The sequence below is a fragment of the Schistocerca piceifrons genome, chromosome 2 (assembly GCF_021461385.2).
Source record: "Schistocerca piceifrons isolate TAMUIC-IGC-003096 chromosome 2, iqSchPice1.1, whole genome shotgun sequence".
NCBI lineage: Eukaryota > Metazoa > Arthropoda > Insecta > Orthoptera > Acrididae > Schistocerca > Schistocerca piceifrons.
The window spans coordinates 1,098,196,707-1,098,217,681 of record NC_060139.1 but is presented as its reverse complement, the minus strand read 5'-3'; the positions used below and the strand labels follow the sequence as shown (position 1 = coordinate 1,098,217,681).

Genomic DNA, 20,975 nt, shown 5'->3' with positions numbered 1-20,975 from the left:
ATTCCCACCCCAGGACAGAACTGTGTCCCCAGACTCTTTAGGTTGAATTACTAAGAACAACTTTCTGCATTCTTTTGGTTACATATGGTATTACCCATTGGTACATGTCACCTTTCTTCATGAGGGGTCCAAGTTACTATATAAGTATATGTTGTCACTAATATACTGCAATATTGATAATAGAGTTTATAAATCACTGAGGGGGTACAAACATATTTTAATTAACAAGTGCTTAACCTTGTCCTTAAAAAGACATCCAGGGATTTGCTCTATATTATTTGGCAACCTGTTACGGAACTGCCTTTCAGCAGCAAGTGGATTGTGACCTGTAACCCATTTATTAGTCGCTATCCTATGTCCTACATTATGTAAGCAGCATTCTGAAAAACTGTATAATCACCTTTTGTAATAATCTGAAGTTTTGCAAACTGCCCCACCACCTTTACATAATTTTGCAAAATGAAAACTTCTGCTACAACATAAGTTAAAGGAACTTTAATTAAAATTGGAGCAGCCAAGATGTTCACATTATTTGAGTGAAACAAGTAAAAATGAAGAAAAAGTTACATGCAATTTGTGGCTGCCCTACAATATCAAGGTCTAATGGTTACCATTCCACTACAGGCAAATGCCTACACTTTCTTAAGAAGCTTTGATGCCACATCCACCCCTGTGTAATAAAACTGGTTTCTGGAGTCATGCCCGATTAAAATATATAAACAATCATTATTATTTTGAATATATGTTACTTACTTTTCTTTTATGTTTTAAATTGTTATTTTACATTTTAAATAAATGTTTTTTCTTGTTTTTTTTTAGGTCACTGTTTCTCATATGTGAATTTTGTTAGTTAAAAATGGTAAGTGACTCATTATTATGATACAAAATGATTACAATAATGATAATCTGAAGAAAAATGCTTAATACGTAACATTTTACACAACAAGCACATAAAGTGAATGAAATTCCTCCACACAAGACACACAATGGACAGCACAATTTAAAACAAACTTGAGTAAGATTGTCAAATCATGGGCAAACCATGAAATATCCTTATTTGTACTAGCCATATTTCAGTATACTGGGAAACCTCAGTGAAAAGAATTGAAAATATAAGGGTGCAGCACTTAAATCTGGACAAATTTCAATTTGAATTTCCCACCATACCACAGTTCCACCAGAGGTACGGACTGGCATTCTTGAAAGCCTTAGGCATCTAGTAATGAAACTCAGAAACTCAAAATGGCCGAGATGTTATGGACAAGTGTGGAGTACAAGTGAAGAGCCACACTTATCAAAAGTCTTCATGCTGGGCATTCACCCACTGAAATAGTTTGATTCTTCAGGTATCTTAGATCAACTTTTTACAATATTGTGGCCAAGTGTAACGCTTCTGAGAAGCCTGGGGAATAATGATAATCTGAAGAGAAATGCTTAATACGTAACATTTTACACAACAAGCACATAAAGTGAATGAAATTCCTCCACACAAGACACACAATGGACAGCACAATTTAAAACAAACTTGAGTAAGATTGTCAAATCATGGGCAAACCATGAAATATCCTTATTTGTACTAGCCATATTTCAGTATACTGGGAAACCTCAGTGAAAAGAATTGAAAATATAAGGGTGCAGCACTTAAATCTGGACAAATTTCAATTTGAATTTCCCACCATACCACAGTTCCACCAGAGGTACGGACTGGCATTCTTGAAAGCCTTAGGCATCTAGTAATGAAACTCAGAAACTCAAAATGGCCGAGATGTTATGGACAAGTGTGGAGTACAAGTGAAGAGCCACACTTATCAAAAGTCTTCATGCTGGGCATTCACCCACTGAAATAGTTTGATTCTTCAGGTATCTTAGATCAACTTTTTACAATATTGTGGCCAAGTGTAACGCTTCTGAGAAGCCTGGGGAAGGTTCCTCCAGCCAGGCAAGGAAACCTCATTTGAGAAAACACATGTCACAGACTGCAGCAGTCACCGACAAGGCCCAGGTGCCACTTTTCGGATGACCTGTGGCAATCGCTGAGGAAATCCGTGTCAATATTGAATGTCAGTGAGTTAAAAGCACGTCTGATGGCAGTGGATGATCTCATGTGAGCCATTTAGTCAAAAACTGGGTCTCGGATAATATCGACATGTTCTGGTCAAAGGAGATCTGGACCCTGTATAGCCAATAAGATGAGGCAACCTACTGTCACACCTCTACACATCGCTGTCAAAGCAACAGTCACGAATATGGCCAGTGCTGTTTTAAAGAGTGCTTGTGATCACTTCTGAACAAGATCGGAGGCAGTCATTGTGGCTGAAAGGAGTTACATTCTGTAATGTTACTCTTGAAATATACCACTACTTACTCATTTTCATTTGTATTTTGTTTTAATAAATTTGCTTTCTAAAGAAATTTCATTTGTCCAGATTTAAATGCCGCACCCTGTAGTAGTGTCTGCAGCTTGATTCAAGTGGAGACTGACACAATAATCATTCAATATAACTACCTCTGAAAATCGGCTCACAAATTTCTTCCAACATCAAAAGCTGTTTACGTGCAATGGCTGTACCTCTCTCATTGTGCCTTTTGGGATCAGCAAATGAACAAGTTCCTTGTTCTCAGGTACAGGGTTCAAAATGGTTTTTCCATACCAAATGCCCCAAAAATCTACCAGATTTTTCTCCCACACTGGGAAAGAAAACTTCTGTCAAATATCTCTTGACATGCCCATGGTCAGATATTAGTTTACCAGATTTCAATGACATCATAAGCACTTTTGGGGCTTCAAAAAGAGAACCTAAATTTTTTCTTCCAAATTCTACATTAGTTTCTTTTAAAACTATGAAAACGGGGTAAGCAAGCTGCCAGATGCAGAGACTCGTCTCGAATCGTGTAAGCAAAGTTCTCTTCATGGCACATTTGCATGGGCTCTCACAAAGAGGATCTCAAACAGTCAAACAGCATACTTGCTGTCAGCAAATGCCAGTGTATTGAGGCGATTCATACAAATAAATACTGCTCAGTGCACTATCTCTAGAGAACAGTCACTGTGACAAGTTCACAATGGTGATTTCAGGACTTGTTCCATATATCATTATCTGTTTGTAAAAACTCTTATTTGAATATTACAAAGGGTTTGCTTCATGTGGTAAAAGGCCCTATTAGCACCTTCAGAGGCTGGCCTTGTCCAGTAGCCGCAGCCAGCAGTCCATGGAATTTTACCAACTAACAGTTCGTGTGGTACAGGTCCATACAGCTAGCACATCACGAATCTGTTGACAGCTGCATATGCCAGCGCCACCAGCAGTCATGACCACCACTTGCTACTACTATGGAACTGTACATCACTACACAACTTCTGATTCTCGCAACACTCTTTAAGATCTCTCTCTCATGGAACTCCCTTTGGAATACTATGCAATGCATAGATTTCTGGACTTGGCCATCTCCACATGATCTTCTCTTCTTCACAGTACCTTTATATGTCAGTATTCACTATACTTGCATTGTGGAATAAACTTGTTGGAAACCTGAGACCTTGTATTGCGTATGAAGTGCAGCCGCTTAGAAATAGGGAAACTGTCAACTGTATAGTTAACCCAGTTACTGTTTACTGAATGCTAATTGATGATTTCATCACAGTGCAACTATCTGAGAGGTCTATTAACTCATGGAAAATGGAACTGTAGGACACCATTGTAGTGCTGACTTGTGACACTATTATACAGAAAGATAATGGGCTATGAGTTAATGGATCAGACCTCCATGATGTAGCAATGGCTGAAGATGATTGCGTATCAGAAACACATGAGGAGTTCTTTATGCCAAGCAAAGTCCTTTCTTCAGAAGCTGGATTAAATTTTGAATATAAGAAATCTGCAGCTGAATTTTGGAACAACAGGAAGAAGGGGAAAGGTTGATTTGTTTTGCCAAATCAGTTGAATGGCGTAGCTGTATCACTGGGAAGAGAAGTTCTTCACAGTGGCTCAAAAATTGAACATCAAATGGTTATCCATGATACTGATCTTCAAAAGTTGGCTCTGCAAATGAGAAGCAACGTAAAGTTAAATAATTTCAAGACACACCTCTGATGGTTATTGCATTTTAGAATGGCGCAACAAAACAACAATGTTTATACCTAGTAACTACATAACCAAAAAGAACATCACCATGAGATCACGTTAAGGAGCACATCAGGTTATTGGAAGTTGAAAATTTGTGCAACTCTGGTCACAGTGGATTAAACCTGGAGTTGCGCTCTGTTCAATGATTCCGTTTACAGCTGGAAAATTGCTTGCTCTCTTCTCATAGTTTTAAAAGAAACCAAAGTTGAGACTGGACCTAGAATTCGTTTATCTCTTTTTGAAATGCCAAATGTTTTTCTCATGGCACCAAAATCCGGTAAACTAACATCTGGCCATGTCAAAATATATATGACAACATTTTCTTTCCCAGAGTAAGAGAATTCTATGTATTATTGTTATACTCTTGGACAGCCAATGTTAAGGAACTGTTTCGAGTGTCACATCTGTGGACAAAAAACTTGTTTATCTGCTGATCCCAAAATGCTCAATATTGGTATGGCTGTTGAACACATACAGCTTTCACAGTTGATGAACTCTGCGAGACAATTTTCAGAGGTAGTTGTGATGAGAAACAATGTAATCAAGCTGCAAACACTAGTACACTATCATTTCTCTTCACTATGGTTTTATAGTGTACTGAAATAGATTTTCCAGTGTACTGAGATATACCTGGTACAAAACAGGATAAACTTCCTTTACTTTACTTCTATGGTCACAATTTTTTTTTAATCATACTACCAGTTTCGGTCTATAATGACCGTCTTCAGATATGATTTATAAGAACAGATCTGAAAATGGTCATTATACACTGAAACCAGTAGTCTGATAAATAACAAAAATTTGTGACCACAGAAGTAAAGTAAAGGAAATTTATTCTATATTTGGTCTATGTTTTATTGGCAACCATATTGCAGCATGAAAACAGTATATTTAGAGTATTATCCGTCGCAATTTAAGGATCCTGCCAAATTCTGTTTTGCATTGTGCAGAATTACATAAAGGAATTTTGTTCATTTTATAAGCACAGTATAAAAAAAATTCTTTATAGATTATCACTAGTGTAATGATAATGTATCCTAATAATGAGTTATTTATTATTTTCAAATAACAAAAAAAATCATTTGTGGCAAAAAAAAGAACATACACATGAATTTCAAATGTAAAATACGCCGATTGCCCAGAGAGTAAAGTACTGCAATTTTCTTTCTTCAACAATTCTTTATTGAACATAATAAGAATTACACACACAAAAGAATGGTGTTTCATCTACACAACCTATTCTTCCTCGTAATCTCCATCCTGTTCTATGGCCTTCCTCCAGTGTGAAACAGGGGTGTGTATGCCCTGTCGGTACCAATCCTTCCACCGGTGGCAGAGCCAGAGCTTCACTGTGGTGAATCACCTCCTCATCATCCACAAAATTTCTTCCACGAATGGCATGCTTTAATGGCCCAAACAAGTGGAAGTCTGAGGGGGCCTGGTCAGACCTATAGGGTGGATGGGGTAACACTGCCCAACCCTGTTTTGCGATGTGTTCATCAGTCCTCAGACTCGTGTGGATCTGAGCATTATCATGTTGCAGCAAAACATCTCCTGGGTTGCTGTGGCACAGAAGTCACCAGAAGCATGTCTTGAGTTTTGTTAATGTTTTGACATGAATTAGTTGTACTGCCTCTTGGTATCACATCAATAAAAATCACATCTTCACAGTCCCGGAACACGGTGATCATAACCTTACTGGCAGAAGTAGCTGCTTTGAATTTTTTCTTCTGTGGGGAGGGGGAATGGCATCCTTCCATCAACTGTTGTTTTGTTTTGGGCTCAAAACGGTGAACCAAGGTTTCATCACCGGTCACAATCTCAGCTTAAAAATGTTGCAATAAATCAAGATAAATGTTTTTTCTGTGCAATTTGCGATCCAATATTAGACACTGTGGGACCCATCTTGCACACACTTCTAAATATCCAATATTGCAGATAATTGCATCCACACTTCCTTTGCTGATTGACAGACATAGCACCAACCGCCAAGTTGTAATTAATCTGTCCTGGCGAATGACAACATCAGCTCCCTGCAGTATGTCAGATGTGACAGCCGTGGATGGTCTCCCTGACCACTGCAAATTGTGGAGCTCTTCCAAATCGCCTTCTGATGACCTGACCCTCCCCGTCCAGTGACTAACTGTACTTCTGTTGACAGCAGATGCTCCATAGACTTTGCACAAGTGTTTGTGAATATTCCCCACAATTTCTTTCTCTGCAGTGAGAAATTCAATGACAGCATGTTGCTTGTAATGTACATCATCTACAGATGTCATTTTGAAACTGTCCTGCAGATAAGCTATCTGTCAGAAGTGACAGACACTTGGCTCGCTCATTCAGGAGACTTCAAATAATACATACGTAGGGTTTTGCATTTGTAGCAATGTTTTCGACTGAGAAGAAAATGTGGTGCATTTCTTTCTGGTTAACTCTTGCAATTTAAAACATAAAACAAAAATAAGTAAAACAAATATTTAGAATAATATAGAATGTTTGGATGTATTAATTTTGAAAATGACAATATTCCAACAGCACATTGTGTACAAATTATTTTCCAAAAATGGCACTTCAGAAACCGGCTTTGTTACACATGGATGGATGTGGTATAAAATCTTCTTTAATTTATGTTCTAACAAAAGTTTTCATTTCAGAAAATTAATTGATGGAGGTGAGGTAGTTTTCATAATTTAACATTATTGCAAAAATTGGTTAAATAGTTTTCAAGAATGTTAATTACATTTCACCTTTTATATGAAACACGTTTCATATTTCATGGCTTCGAAGATATGTCCTCTACACCAAATAAATTTTTGAGGTGAATTTTACTTCCTAAAAGTGAAATCGTGAAAAAACTATTGCATTTTTTGATCACTCTTACACACCAACCATGTTTCATCAAAATTCTTTATATACATCTGGGGATGTTCCCTTGTACACAAGGTAATCTGGGAATGCTCCCTTATATGTGAGGTAATTTTCTTGAAGAACTGTTACTAAGGACCATAAAACTCTTGATGACATATTCTGGTGAATAAATTTGCTTTCAGGAACAGTTTAATTCTAAACTGCCATTGAAATAGATATCTAAAAAGAGAAACTATGTATTACTATGCACTGACTCATTCACATTGTTCAATTCTACATTCCTCAATCCTGCCACATGAAGTAAATGCTTATAACTGATGTACTGCATTTCTAGTAACAACACTAATATATGACTGTAATACAACTTTTGGTTTTGACTCTTCGTCCACAACCAGAAGTGAAGATACAAAACACCTAAAATAAATCACACTTACTTGGCTTCCAGCTCAGCTGTCTTAGCACGAAGAGCAGTTTCTACCTCTTCGCGACGATGAGCCAGCCTCGTCAGACTTAGTTCTAAAACTGACTCCATATCATCAGGCCAAAGGAATACTCGCCCATTTAAGTCAATGTCATCCACTAAAAAAAGAACACAATGTAGCAAAATTCAAAAACACTGTGCCTTCATTAAGTACAATACAATAAAATGAACAATTGTTACTAAACAAGCTATAAAATAACTAAAGTAGGAAGAATTTACACAATGAATACTTAGTAACAAGTCCTGTGAAAGTCTCATTCAATATTTCAAGAAATTTCATTGATCTCTTAGAAGTAAATTCAATGGTACTTCTAATGAATTAATGTAACAACGGTGAAATATTGTTCATGAGGAAACTTATCGTTTTAAAATCCATAACTACAAACCATTAACTCTCAATATCAAAATTCAATGGAAGAAGTTTTTTATAATGTTAGGTAGATGTTGCTGAGAATCATACACAGTGTCCCACTATAAAGAGACCCCACAAACAAACATTTGCTTATATTAAAGCATTTGCATAAAAATCAGGAAATGAAACAAAATGAAAATGTCATACCTCATTCATGGGGAAATAAAGGTGAATGACAAAAGGTACTGGAGGTGACCACCCTTGGCTTGTAAACACAGTTGAACACGATGCTGCAGATGTTCGAATGTTGCTGCCAAAACCTCTTCCTGAATTTCACAGATGATGATGTATCATAGGTCTTCCAAGTTGTGAGTAGACCTGGCCTTTCTCAGCCACACCACAGGAACAAATCAGGTGGTGTTAAATCAGGTGACCTTGGGGGCCACAGTCCTTTCGAAATTACTATGCCATGGAAAAAAAATCCGACCTCAGCCACAGTCAATCAAGACATGTAGCATGAGGCACCATCCTGTTGGTACCAGGCAAGGGAAAGTTCCCATAGTCCAACCGGTTCACAAATTCCCAAAACTTCTATATGTCCATCCTTTTAGCAGGACGTATCTAGGACAACAGCCGTTTACTATTGTGACAAAAATTAAAAACACTTACAGCTGTCTTTATGATTTTGTTTTATTTTGTCGCTACCAGTTTCAACGCTTCATAGCATCATCTTCAGACTCTTTTTGATGCGATGCAGGTTGATATGATCCCCGTGCATTACCCACCAGTAGCCAGCATTACTAGATACGCAGATAATGTGTCAGCACTCCAACCATCAACTGCCAGTTGGCAGTAGACTCAAAAACAAATTGGTCTAATGATATGACACCGTGATATTGCACAGAACAAGCCAATCTTTTGTGAATGGTAGGCACTGCTTGACCTGTGCAGGTGGAGTTTTATTACACCATAAATGTGTATTCTGAGAGTTTACATAGCCAGAGAGGTGGAAACACGTGTACTGCAATATTCCTGGCCACTGGACAATAAATTGCTGAATCCAGGGCAAAATGTAATGTGTTTGTCTTTGTCATTGACATTCAGTTCCTGAACAACTGTAAACCTGTACGGATACATACAGGCTTTCATCGCAGCTCTGTGAGATACGGTCCATGACATTCCACATTCCTGAGTGACATTCCACATTCCTGAGATAAACACTGAACAGACTTTGCAGGAGAGGCCAACAATCATTGTTTTACATCAGTCACTTTTCTTCTGATAATGGTAGCCATCCCTCACCGCAAAGACCCAGCCACGGAGATCCGACACTGTTCCACTGCTCTCCGTCTTGTTTACTAACTTTTGTATGCAGCATTCAGAGGGTGCATGCTGGTCACCAAACTGTTCAACACCCATTCACTGACATGTCTTAATAGAACCAGTAATCCTATGTCGTTTCACAAGAAACACGTAGAATAGTGATACATTGTCACTAAACATTGAACAATAAGGTCCAGCCACAGCGACATGCACAAACATAGTGTTCCATAGAACAATGGTGGAGAGTGCAGAGTTGCCATGTCAAATGTCACAAATTGCACAATGCAATTTCAGCGGAATTGCTACATGTGTTAGTGGGGTCTCTTTCAAGTGGGTTACTATGTCTGCGGGTACAAAGAAAACACTGTCTGCACTTCAAAAGTGAAGAATCAAATAATAAAGTAGAATATTATTATCGCTTTTGTAGACAGCAGTCATACAGCGTAAACTAACAGAGTGTCACCGTATGCCACAAATGAGAAGACTAAACAGGTATCAACTTGGCTTAAAAATGGCTCACAATAAATATTTAGTGATGCTACAACGAAGGTACAGTTTTCTATTTAGGAACAGGAGCAATATTTTCTCAGAGTTGCTTTGCAGAGTTACAAGAGTAAATACCATTCTGACTATAGATACCATTTGAAGGAAGAGTTACCTTTATAATGGTTCGACACACAGAATATTGGCTGCCTGTTACAGAATCATAATACTGCACTAAGAGTATTTCTAACAATATAAGGGCAAGTCATATACTTTCAAATCAACACTACAAAAGCATTCTTGTATACATAATGAATTGAGTATTAACAAAAAATAAGGAATAATAAGAAGACATAATCAGGCAGTATATGTATTAGCAAAGCAAAACACCAGTAATAAGAAACAGACAAAAGAAAGTACATATATTTTTTACTAGATTACAACCAAAGCCCAAAACTTTGCCACAATGGTAATGTCGGGCCCTGTCAGACCACCGAAGTTAAGCACTGTTGGCCTCGGTTAGCACTCGGATGCGACACTGTTCGGTTCTGCCGAGTACTGTCAGCAAGCGGGGTGCACTCGGCCCTTGCGAGACCAATTGAGGAGCTACTTGACTGAGAAGTAGTGGTACCAGTCACCAAAACTGACAATAGCTGGGAGAGCAATGTGTTGGCCATGCACCCCTCCGTATCCACATCTGATGGTGCCTAAGGGCTGAGGGTCACACTGCGGCTGGTTGGTACCATTGGGCCTTCGAGGCCTGGTTGGATAGTGTTTATATTGTTTGACGACCCCAGATTCCTCATTTTCTATGAGAAGTAAAAACAAAATCTTAAGTGTGTTTGTAGTGTATTTGTAAAAGTACCTTTGAAATTATAAAACAGTCAAACAAAGAAATATGTATAACGTACAAATGTGAAAGTACAGTATCCAAATTATGAAACATGATCCCAGACAGTTTCTGTATGATGGGTGCACATGCTTCACGTGTCTACAACGCTATTTTGTAAACTCCGCCATGGCAACATCTCTTCGTAGGTCTACAGTTGCAGCTTTTCACTTCACAGTTGAAAGCTGTCAAAAGAACCGCCAGATGTCAGGGACTGCAATGACTGTATGAGTGCCTTAGCAGTAAAGAATAACTGCATTAAAACTACATGCATGATGTGGCATTTTTTCATACGTCTCAGTGTTTATAATGATATCTTCTGATCTATGAGTCACACAATGATATATTTGTGTAGCTGCGTTCAGCGGTATATGTGGGTACTGTCTGCAAAATGTGTTGTAAATACAGTTACTAGAAAAGAAGCAATAAATTTAAATGTCATGAACAATGCAGTAGTTTCTTTATGCATCTCAGTGTTCATGCTCTCCTGAACTATATGTGGTACTTTTGTACGTGTATTTAGTGGCACATGTGAATACTGCCTGAGAAATTTGTTGTGAATACAGAAAGCAGCACAGAAGTAATACATTTAAACACCATGCATGATGCAGCCGTTTTCATGCATCTAATTCAATTCAATTAAATTCTTTATGATGTCATATCTCCTGAGGGATTTTATGGTAGGTAGTTGTTAATTACGTCAGGTGATGCTCAGGGAATTAGATTAGGAAATGAAACACTTACAGTAGTAAAGGAGTTTTGCTATTTGGGGAGCAAAATAACTGATGATGGTCGAAGTAGAGAGGATATAAAATGTAGATTGGCAATGGCAAGGAAAGCGTTTCTGAAGAAGAAAAATTTGTTAACATCAAGCATAGATTTAAGTGTCAGGAAGTCATTTCTGAAAGTATTTGTATGGAGTGTAGCCATGTATGGAAGTGAAACATGGACGATAACTAGTTTGGACAAGAAGAGAATATAAGCTTTCGAAATGTGCTGCTACAGAAGAATGCTCATTTGAGTCTAGCCCTGACATTTTGTCAGTATTCTTTTTCCCCTCATATGGCAAAACAAGCTCTGTACACACACACACACACACACACACACACACACACACACACACTGATTTTTATAATATGAGTGGATTAAATAAATTCATACCCAACATCATTTTCCACATTTAAGTCTAGCCCTGACATTTTGTCAGTATTCTTTTTCCCCTCATATGGCAAAACAAGCTCTGTATCATTGGAGAAATACAGAGGCAAGTGAGTGTGCTGGTACTTACTCCAGCACTATCAAATATCAGAATGATCAGGTCAAAATTTTTCCCTAAATACATCATTTTAAGAAAAAAATAAGTGGCACTAAATAATAAAGCTAGAAACCAGAAACTCAAAAATTGGTCATAATGTGCAAATGATATATAAAAACAAAGATGATGTGACTTACCAAACGAAAGCGCTGGCAGGTTGATAGACACACAAACAAACACAAACATACACACAAAATTCAAGCTTTCACAACCAACGGTTGCTGCATCAAGACAGAGGGAAGGAGAGGGAAAGATCAAAGGATGTGGGTGTTAAGGGAGAGGGTAAGGAGTCATTCCAATCCCAGGAGACACACACACACACACACAGACACAAGCAGACATTTTGTACTGTGCTGCCTGTTGTGCTTACAGTTGATATATATGCAGACATTTTGTACTGTGCTGCCTGTTGTGCTTACAGTTGATATATATGCAGACATTTTGTACTGTGCTGCCTGTTGTGCTTACAGTTGATATATATGAAAATGTCTGCTTGTGTCTGTGCATGTGCGGATGGATATGTGTGTGTGTGTGTGTGTGCGCGCGCGAGTGTATACCTGTCCTTTTTTCCCCCTAAGGTAAGTGTTTCCACTCCCGGGATTGGAATGACTCCTTACCCTCTCCCCTAAAACCCACTTCCTTTCATCTTTCCCTCTTTCCTGATGAAGCAACCATTGGTAAAAATAAATCAATCACAGTATATTATTTGTGCTGAGAGGTGCCAACAGGAACTGAACAAGTGGAGCACATGAGATGAACATGGGGAAAGTGAGGGGAAGGGAGGGCTGAAATAGCAGAAGAGTGTATGGGAATACAATGCCAGGCAAAAGTCATCCTGGCCTGATGTTTCGCTCATGTCTATATAAGTTTCATCTGCTCCATCTAAAGCATTCAACCTCAAATAGTGCCTCTATTGTTCCATAAAAACACGGGAGAACTGCCGGATATCAGTAACGTCCTGCCACAATATTTCAGCACAGAGTATTCTGGCCATCTTCAGGTGAGTGCCACTGTAGTGGTACTGGCGAGAACGTGATGAGCTCCACTATTTAAAGCCATACTGAGGTGACATTGCGCATACGCTGCTCAGCGTGCGCATTCATAATGGCTCTGTGCGGTGCGCCTCGCACCCTCCACTGTGAAAGGCTGGCGTATCAGTATCAGGTCGATTTCCATCTTTATGCAGATAACTACGTCGACTACGAAGTTTCTCTATAACAGGATTCCAAGCAGGGCTTAGCTGATAACCGTTATCTCGATTGGTGAGAGTCTCGTTGTCAGACAATCTTATTTCCACAGATTCACTGATAATCGAGCTCCAAAAGTTTGATGTATGGGCCGAAATTTTTGTGTTGTCGTAATTCATGGAATGGTCTGTGGAAATACAATGTTCGGCGATTACGGACTTGGTGGGTTGGAGAAGGAGAGTATGCCGTTTGTGTTCCACAGTGCGTTCCTGCACAGTTCGTGTCGTTTGCCCTATATATGATTTGCCGTATTCACACGGAATTTTGTAAACACCTGGTTTACGCAGGCCCAGGTCGTCTTTAACGGATCCCATCAGTGATGAAATTTTGGTAGGAGGGCGAAAGATGACTCTCACTTGATACTTTCTCAATATTCTGCCTATCTGTGAAGAAATACTCCCAATAAATGGTAGATAAACAGTTGACCTGAAAGCCTCTTCCTCTTCCTTGTTTCGTCGTTTGTAGGTCTTCATCACTCTGTTCCCTTGCCTAGGTGAAAAGCCATTCTTTCATCACCCTACGTAACTAGAAGCAGAACAGGTTATTCCTCAGAATTGTCATATTACACAACAATTGCCCCCACTGAGCAAATACACTGCTTAAATCAGCTTAACTGACAAATAACATAAATCTGATAACATTAAAAATAGTTCACAAAAAATTAAATTTTTAACTTTCATTCAATTCTTATTATTATCTGCACTTAACGTACCATAAGACCGTGTCCAATTTTATTTCATCAAGCAATAAAACATGCATGAACAAATTTTTCTTCTTCCAGTCCTTTTTTAATTAATGGATAGTTTATATCTTAATAACTAAGATAACTTTACCTCTGTCAGTCATGTTGTCTTTAATAACACACCTGCATAAACCACAAAAATTACAATAACATTAAATATTAATGGCTTATGTAACATTTGTGAAAGTTTCCACTTGAGCCCACTTTTCAGTCAATTGTTCAGAGCATTTTTAACATGCCAAAGTGCCAATTACGCAAAGAGACTTTGGTGAGCTTACTGAGGTGGGAATGAGCTCCATATTTATTTACCTCTCACATAAAAAACACAGCAAGTACACAGTTTCAAAATACTAAAAACTTGTTGCACATTGCTCGTAGGTTCACGAGCTGACTTTCTGACTTCCTTTCAGCATAATGATATCGATCAATCATTGGCTACCATATTCACTTCTGGGTCCTGTCTTCAGGTCCTTTAGTTACAGTAATTAGGACAGTTTGGAATAAAAATGAGATCCAGATACCTGACCAAATCTGTGGAAGTTTGAATCATGTCCCACGTGTGTGTGTGTGTGTGTGTGTGTGTGTGTGTGTGTCCGTGTGTTATTTGTACTCTAGTCTCAAGAAAGGATTTACACCAAAAGCTAGCAAGTTTGTTGTCCATGACTCAAAGCTTCTGCTTTTTGCTGTGTAGTCTTCTTTGTGATGCAGTCTTCTTTACTTCTGAAGTATTTACATCCTACCAGAACTTTCCAACAGTTATTATCTGCAAGCCTTGACATTTGTGCAAACAACAACTGAAGAAACAAAAATATTAATATCTAATACTGTAACAGCCCTATAATTAATTATAAAATATCACAACAGCTGCACTAATCGAATATCTCACACAATCACTCACATCATCGTGAAGATAAAACATCAAAAAATCAGAATGACCTAAATGAAAGGCCAGTCTGGAATCCCACTATGGAAGCAAGCATCTGCAAATGTAACTCTTATATATGAGAAATTATTATCCCAGCTTTCGTAATGGTAATGTAGAACGCCTCATATCAGTGTCATCTGATAAGCTCGGTAAGCAACATACAACTGCCCCCACAACAGAAATCATTACTGTTTGGCTAAAATGAATTGTGTAAATTGAGAAAAGGGAGGGGGGGGGGGGGGGGAGGAGTGACATGAGTGATTGTATCAGGTAACTCTAGAAAGGGCAAGTTATATTGGATTTCATGGCATGTAATGAACCACATTTGATTTGTAATGTTTTAAATTATCCAGTTTAAAAATATGTCTGTATGATTCTGTAACTTTAAATGCATAGAGAATAGATGGAGTTACAGTTAGTGGAATTGTAATTCTACTTTAATAATACATAAATCCATTGTAGTGCAAGAGTACCATATCATATCAGCATCAATATCAGTATGATACCGGAACTCGCAAAAAACAATGAACTTGTACGCTGGCAAAGGAAAATGATTGACGAGACATGCTGTAAATCAAATCTCTTCACCAGAGTGGGACAAAGCTGTAAAATGCACAAAACTAATAATGAAAGTACGGAAAAATGCATGTGTTGTGGAAAACAACATTGAGCAATTCATTATTTTACTAAAACCTGTCATCAGTTCTAGCGATCACAGAATTACAATGAAAGTGATTTAACACATTCCACACTGCTATGGACGCACCTCGACTGTGCAGGTGCACTGGCAATTTTCGAGCAACTTTAATGAATAAGTGTGCAATAACTAAGGGCCTCAAAGGCACATTTCTAGCATTATGTGAAACATCGTACTTTATATATTACGAAAAATGTAAGCTTATATGTATGCTTACATCGGTAGAGGTGTATCAGCATTCCTCAAAACATGAGAAACCTTAACCCAGAAAAAATTTTTACATTTCCTAACTTGATTTCTGGCATTTATAATAAAAATAATTTGTTTCACAGGAGGTTTTTTATTTAATATTTTATGATATAAAATGATTACATAATTCACTTTCAAGTGGTAATCCTGAAAGCACTGATGTGCACAGTCTTTGCACCACCATCAGGTTTCTTTTCTTATCCGCTTGCTGGTATCTTCCTTCCCTTTGTTGGGACAAATTTTGCAATAACGCGTAGTATTTACTTTGTTGGCAGTGGGATGTAATTTTTCTGGAAAGTGACGACCAAAATTTCTGTCCTGGCTAGTGCTCGGTGTTGATTCAAAAGATTGAAAGTCCCCTCCTGTTGCTACCAATTTCAAGCTCACTTTTTTTATGAAATCCACAAGAAAGAGTTTCTGTTTACTCATGTCTTTGTACAAAATAAAACTGTTCATGACAGAAATTACAAAAACATGAAAGAAAAGTTTTTTCCACTATTTCATTGTTTTTTGTGCGAATGAGTAGTAACTGTACAGCTGATCCACACGATCTACACCAGTCTTGTTCATACTGTAGACAATGAGAACATCTGGTTTCATTACTATTGTATTACCACCTTTTGAATGTAATGGAACATCTTTGGTGGTAGCCTGATGTTTTGTGGATAGACAGTATACATCACACTTGTTTTTCCACATCAACACTAGAACTGGCCCATTCCTCAAAATCATCATGTCATTTTGCTACGGCTTCTTTGTTTTGAAGTTTGTTGGTAAGCTTTTTCTGTTTCTCATTACAGTTCCAACAGCTAATTTATTTTTCTCCCACAATATCTTCAGTAGAGGAACACTAGTGCAAGTTCTGTCCATGTAAGTACAGTGGCCTTTACCATAATATGGAGAACAGAGTCTGTCTACTAATGCTGGAATACCGTTGTTACTCCTCCCTGCTGATTGTGTGTAAACATCGCAGTTCAGGATGTAGCCTGTTGCAGCATCACAAAGTGCATAAAGCTTCATGTCCTATTTATTGGGTTTATTTTTCATGTAAATCCTAAAGCTAACACATCCACGAAATGGACAAATAGCTTTCTCTACAGTCAAATTTGCATATGGCGTGAAACTGGATCTTTACACACAGGTCTAATTTTATGAAGAGGATCATGGTTTTCCTCTCCTTTTTTTACATACATTGAGTTGTCATTGGCATGCAGCATGACCATAATACTGCAAAATCTATCATGGCTCAACAATCGACTCGCACAGCCCGTTTGTAAAAATGGATCAGTTGGCCAATAGTTACTAAGCTTTGGTAACTTCACGACACATATATGCACAACTATTGCAAAAAAAAAAATTGTGTAGTTTTACTGGATCCCATTTATGCCACATAGAGTTCTTTTTTATTTCATCTCACTGTTTCATTGAGTGGCTCCAGATTCCAACTGAAATACTGGACACTGAGGCTATGTGCCTTGCTACTGCCAGTTGTCAGCACTGTGTTCAGTAAGACCTACCGTTCCATTTGTTGCTGTAACATTTGTTGATTGTTGCAGCTCATCTAATGGAAAATCATAATTAAAATTAGATAAAAAGAAAAAAAATAGTGTGTTTTCTTTACAAATTCTGCTTATACATTAGCAACAAAATTGAGGGAAAAAAATAAAAATTATTAGCTGATTCGTCACTTGAAACACTTTCTCGCTCATAATTACTGTTGTTGTCACTGACATCAATATCCGAGTCATTTTCTCTGAATAAAATGTTCTGAACTTCACTTTCCCAGAAGTCTCTAGCTGTTATTTTTGCTCAAAACGCTCGTACACAGTCGCAAATTTACAGTTGCATGCGAAGTGAAAATGTCATCAAAGAACCGATTGCTATACTGACAGATATTCTTCTCATACAATTGATACACAGAACTTATCGATTGCTGCTGCATATAGTGGACAAAATATGAGCCACTGGAGTTATCTCACAGCTGTCAGCCATGTAGCGTGGTGAAAACACCTTTCAGTGATGACAAAAGGGGCACCTGTACAGGATACGGGTGCCGTCCACACATGCGCACCTGTATGGCGTACAGCATAGGGTAGAATGCGGTAAAACGTAAGTGGAAGCTTTCTGTTGGTGGAATAGCCTGTTAAACTAAAACTTTGGTTGTGTTCACAATTCACAATTTTTTTGGTTTAATACATAATTTGATATTTTATGACATTTGCTGTATGTGAGCAAACATTTGTCTAATGGCTTTATCTGACCCTTTAAAAAGGCAATTAGGAAACTAATGTTACAACTGCTGCCCTTCACTACGAACAAAAATAGTGACATCTTCAGTGTTCACACAACTATATCAAACACTTGATATGCTTTCAACCAGTTAGCCATACCTAACTCTGCCCCTATGTGAATCACAAAATTAATTTATTTGATATTTAAATGACACATCACTTACAAACCACCATTATATCTGTCTTTAGATACATTGCCACACGCAGTGTTACAGTTTGAAATCGTGTTTTCTTCCACTGTAATAACTGCTAAATTTCATTAGTCAAACAGAAAGTGCAGAGACCTAAAGGTTTCTTGGTTTGATAACCATCTGCATAGTAGATCTGAATTAATTTCAGCTGTACCTCCTGTTTAAGATTTATATATCTAAGACATCTATTTACCTTAATGAGCACATTGAAAAATAAAATTATGACTGTTAAATCAGTACACTCAACTTAGTTTTTCTTCAGTAACTGGTACAGTATGCTATCTCTTCCACCAGCACTGAAAAATCATAGTTGAATATCAATTTAATGCACGCTTCCAGACAGCTTTCTTTTACTACTTTTGACAAAATAAGAAGATGTGTGTCTATAGATATCATGCACTGCTAAAACTATTCTGATCGCAATATAGAAAAATAAAAATAAAGACAAAAAACTTGTAACATAGCAAGCTGGGATTAGCCTAACACTACCAGTTCTGTACCATTTGTGATATCAATATTTTTTCGTTCTATCTATCATCCTCCTTTCTTCTTTACTGGTCTCTTTAGTTAGTAGTATGAATATGTTAGTTACATGAAATAATAAGCTTCTTATGCAAGCATTGTCAGTAAATTTCATTATTCACAATATAGTTTACCAAAAGCTGATGAGAATAATGTAAATAGTTCATATGAAAACATTTTACTTTAAGAAACAGTTAGAAGTTACAATACTTGAAAACCATTTTAATGTCAAACACCACCCACTAAAAAGTATTTGTTTCCAGATTGAATTAGTTTATTTGAAAACTCTCAGACACTTCTTGCAAGCAAAGTTTTACTTTTTCTGAAAACCTAATATTTCAAAGTTATTTGTATTCCAAATTTTCACAGAATGTTCGAATCTTAAAACATTATTATTAGCAAAATTCAATCCCTTAGCTTGGTAGCCCCAATTTTTCTGTTTCCAAAAATGTATCCTTTTGCTGATATGACCAGTTAAGTTTGTTAATTAACCTGCTTCTGTACATAGGGACCACTGCCACAGTAAATTTCTACAGTAAATTTCTTCAGAGAAGTCACTGTCCAGCATAGGTTGTTTTTATTTTTGAAATATGAGGCAGTGCAAGAGTGGGTGTGGTTGTGGATCCCTCATCAGCAGACAACATTCCATCGACAGGAATTGATCATCTCGTCTCCCAGTGGGATAAATGTCTTAATGTATGTGGTATTACTTGTGAATGGAACCCACTGTTGCTGGTGTTAGGTTTCCACTTGAATGGACGTCATAACACTTTATTTCACGATTTTTTGCTATGAGCTAATTTCGACCCCTTGGGCATTTTCAAACAATGCAGATCTGAACCACCAGATCTGGTGCAGCTGATGCTGGCATGGCGTAATGCTTTTGAAGATGGAATTCCCATTGTGAAGCTTGAAAATGCTGAAGGGATGAAATTTGTAAATAGCGAAAAATCATGGAATAAATTGTTATTTCAAAAATGAAACAGCCTACACAGAATGAAGACTCCCCTGAAGAAGTTCGCTGATTATTCCAATCAGAATATTTTACTTCAATGAAAATTCTTGATGAACTTTGAGAATCCCAAAGTACATTAAATCTTAACACCTATAAAATAGTACCTCTTATTTTGCAATTTTTTAATTATAAAGTTTATATTTTAACAAATTTACTTCACTGTCTATTGTATTTTTTATTTTCTTCTTTTTTATGTTAATATTCAAAACTTAATAAACCTGTATGCTGCCATTTTGTTAGTTCTGTAATACATGCATTTTATAAATAAGTGTCCACTAGTCTATAGGCTGCATTAATCAGTTGACCAGGTGAGTATTCAATACGCAAACATCGTGTAATTTTCATAAGGTTGGGTTCAGCAGGTATTATGTACAGTTCATAGTGAGTCTCCAACATGTACAGTTATTTCGTTGAGCATTGACACTTGCGAAATGTTTGAAACTTCTTTGTGTTGGTTACTGACCCGTGTTACAATATACAGATGCTTAAACATTCACAAAATGGCAGATTATCAAACTCAACTGTGTGCTAACAAATGTGAAGAAGAATGAAAAACAAATTGCACAGTGTGATGTAGATTATCACCAGACTCAATAACTATAGAAAGAAGATTGAAGCAGAGATTCAATGAGGCAGAGCCATCTGAAAAAGGTCGATAAGTTGCAAACTCTCTGACTGCAAGAACAGTAATTGCATCAGCAACACAATGGTGAATATACGCAATAAGAGTAACACAAGAGAAAATAAGTATTCATTTTTTATTTTATCAGTTATTATAAAAGGTAATCATGACAGTATTGTACACACAAAGCATACACATTAAACAACAGCCTTTTACTCACAAATATAAATGTGTTGTTGGATTTCATGAACATTTTTCTTATTAACACAGTTTTTGCTATTTATTCTTGTGCAAGCTGAGTTTGAGAGCTAAGTTATGTTAATAAGGCAATGAGACCTGAATATATACCCAAAAGGCTACTAAATTCATTGTTCTATGCAACAAAACATGCACATTTGTGACAGGAGGTTATATTTTCACATAAACTGGTATTTCTTCACTTTGTTTTTTCACATACACTAGTAATTCTTCACTGCCTTTCTTGTCATTTCATGCTTTTACCCCCAACTCTCTCTTCACTTGGGAGTAAATTAGCATATTCTGTAATTCATATGCAGTGGATGTATTGTGTCAATGGCAGGCTTATATACGAGTACTATGTCCTTTGTTGCACTGGGCTAGTACAGAGTCCAGTCACAT

The 20,975-nt window shown here is 37.3% G+C and overlaps 1 protein-coding gene across 1 annotated transcript in view; it reads right to left on the bottom strand.

Moving 5' to 3' along the window:
* LOC124776158 (dynein axonemal heavy chain 3) overlaps positions 1-20,975 on the bottom strand; it is a 1,197,897-nt gene that overhangs the window by 1,042,191 nt on the left and 134,731 nt on the right. The window contains exon 12 of the mRNA XM_047250998.1: positions 7,427-7,571. Coding sequence (XP_047106954.1) covers positions 7,427-7,571 — 145 coding nt within the window. The remainder of the gene's footprint in view (positions 1-7,426; positions 7,572-20,975) is intronic.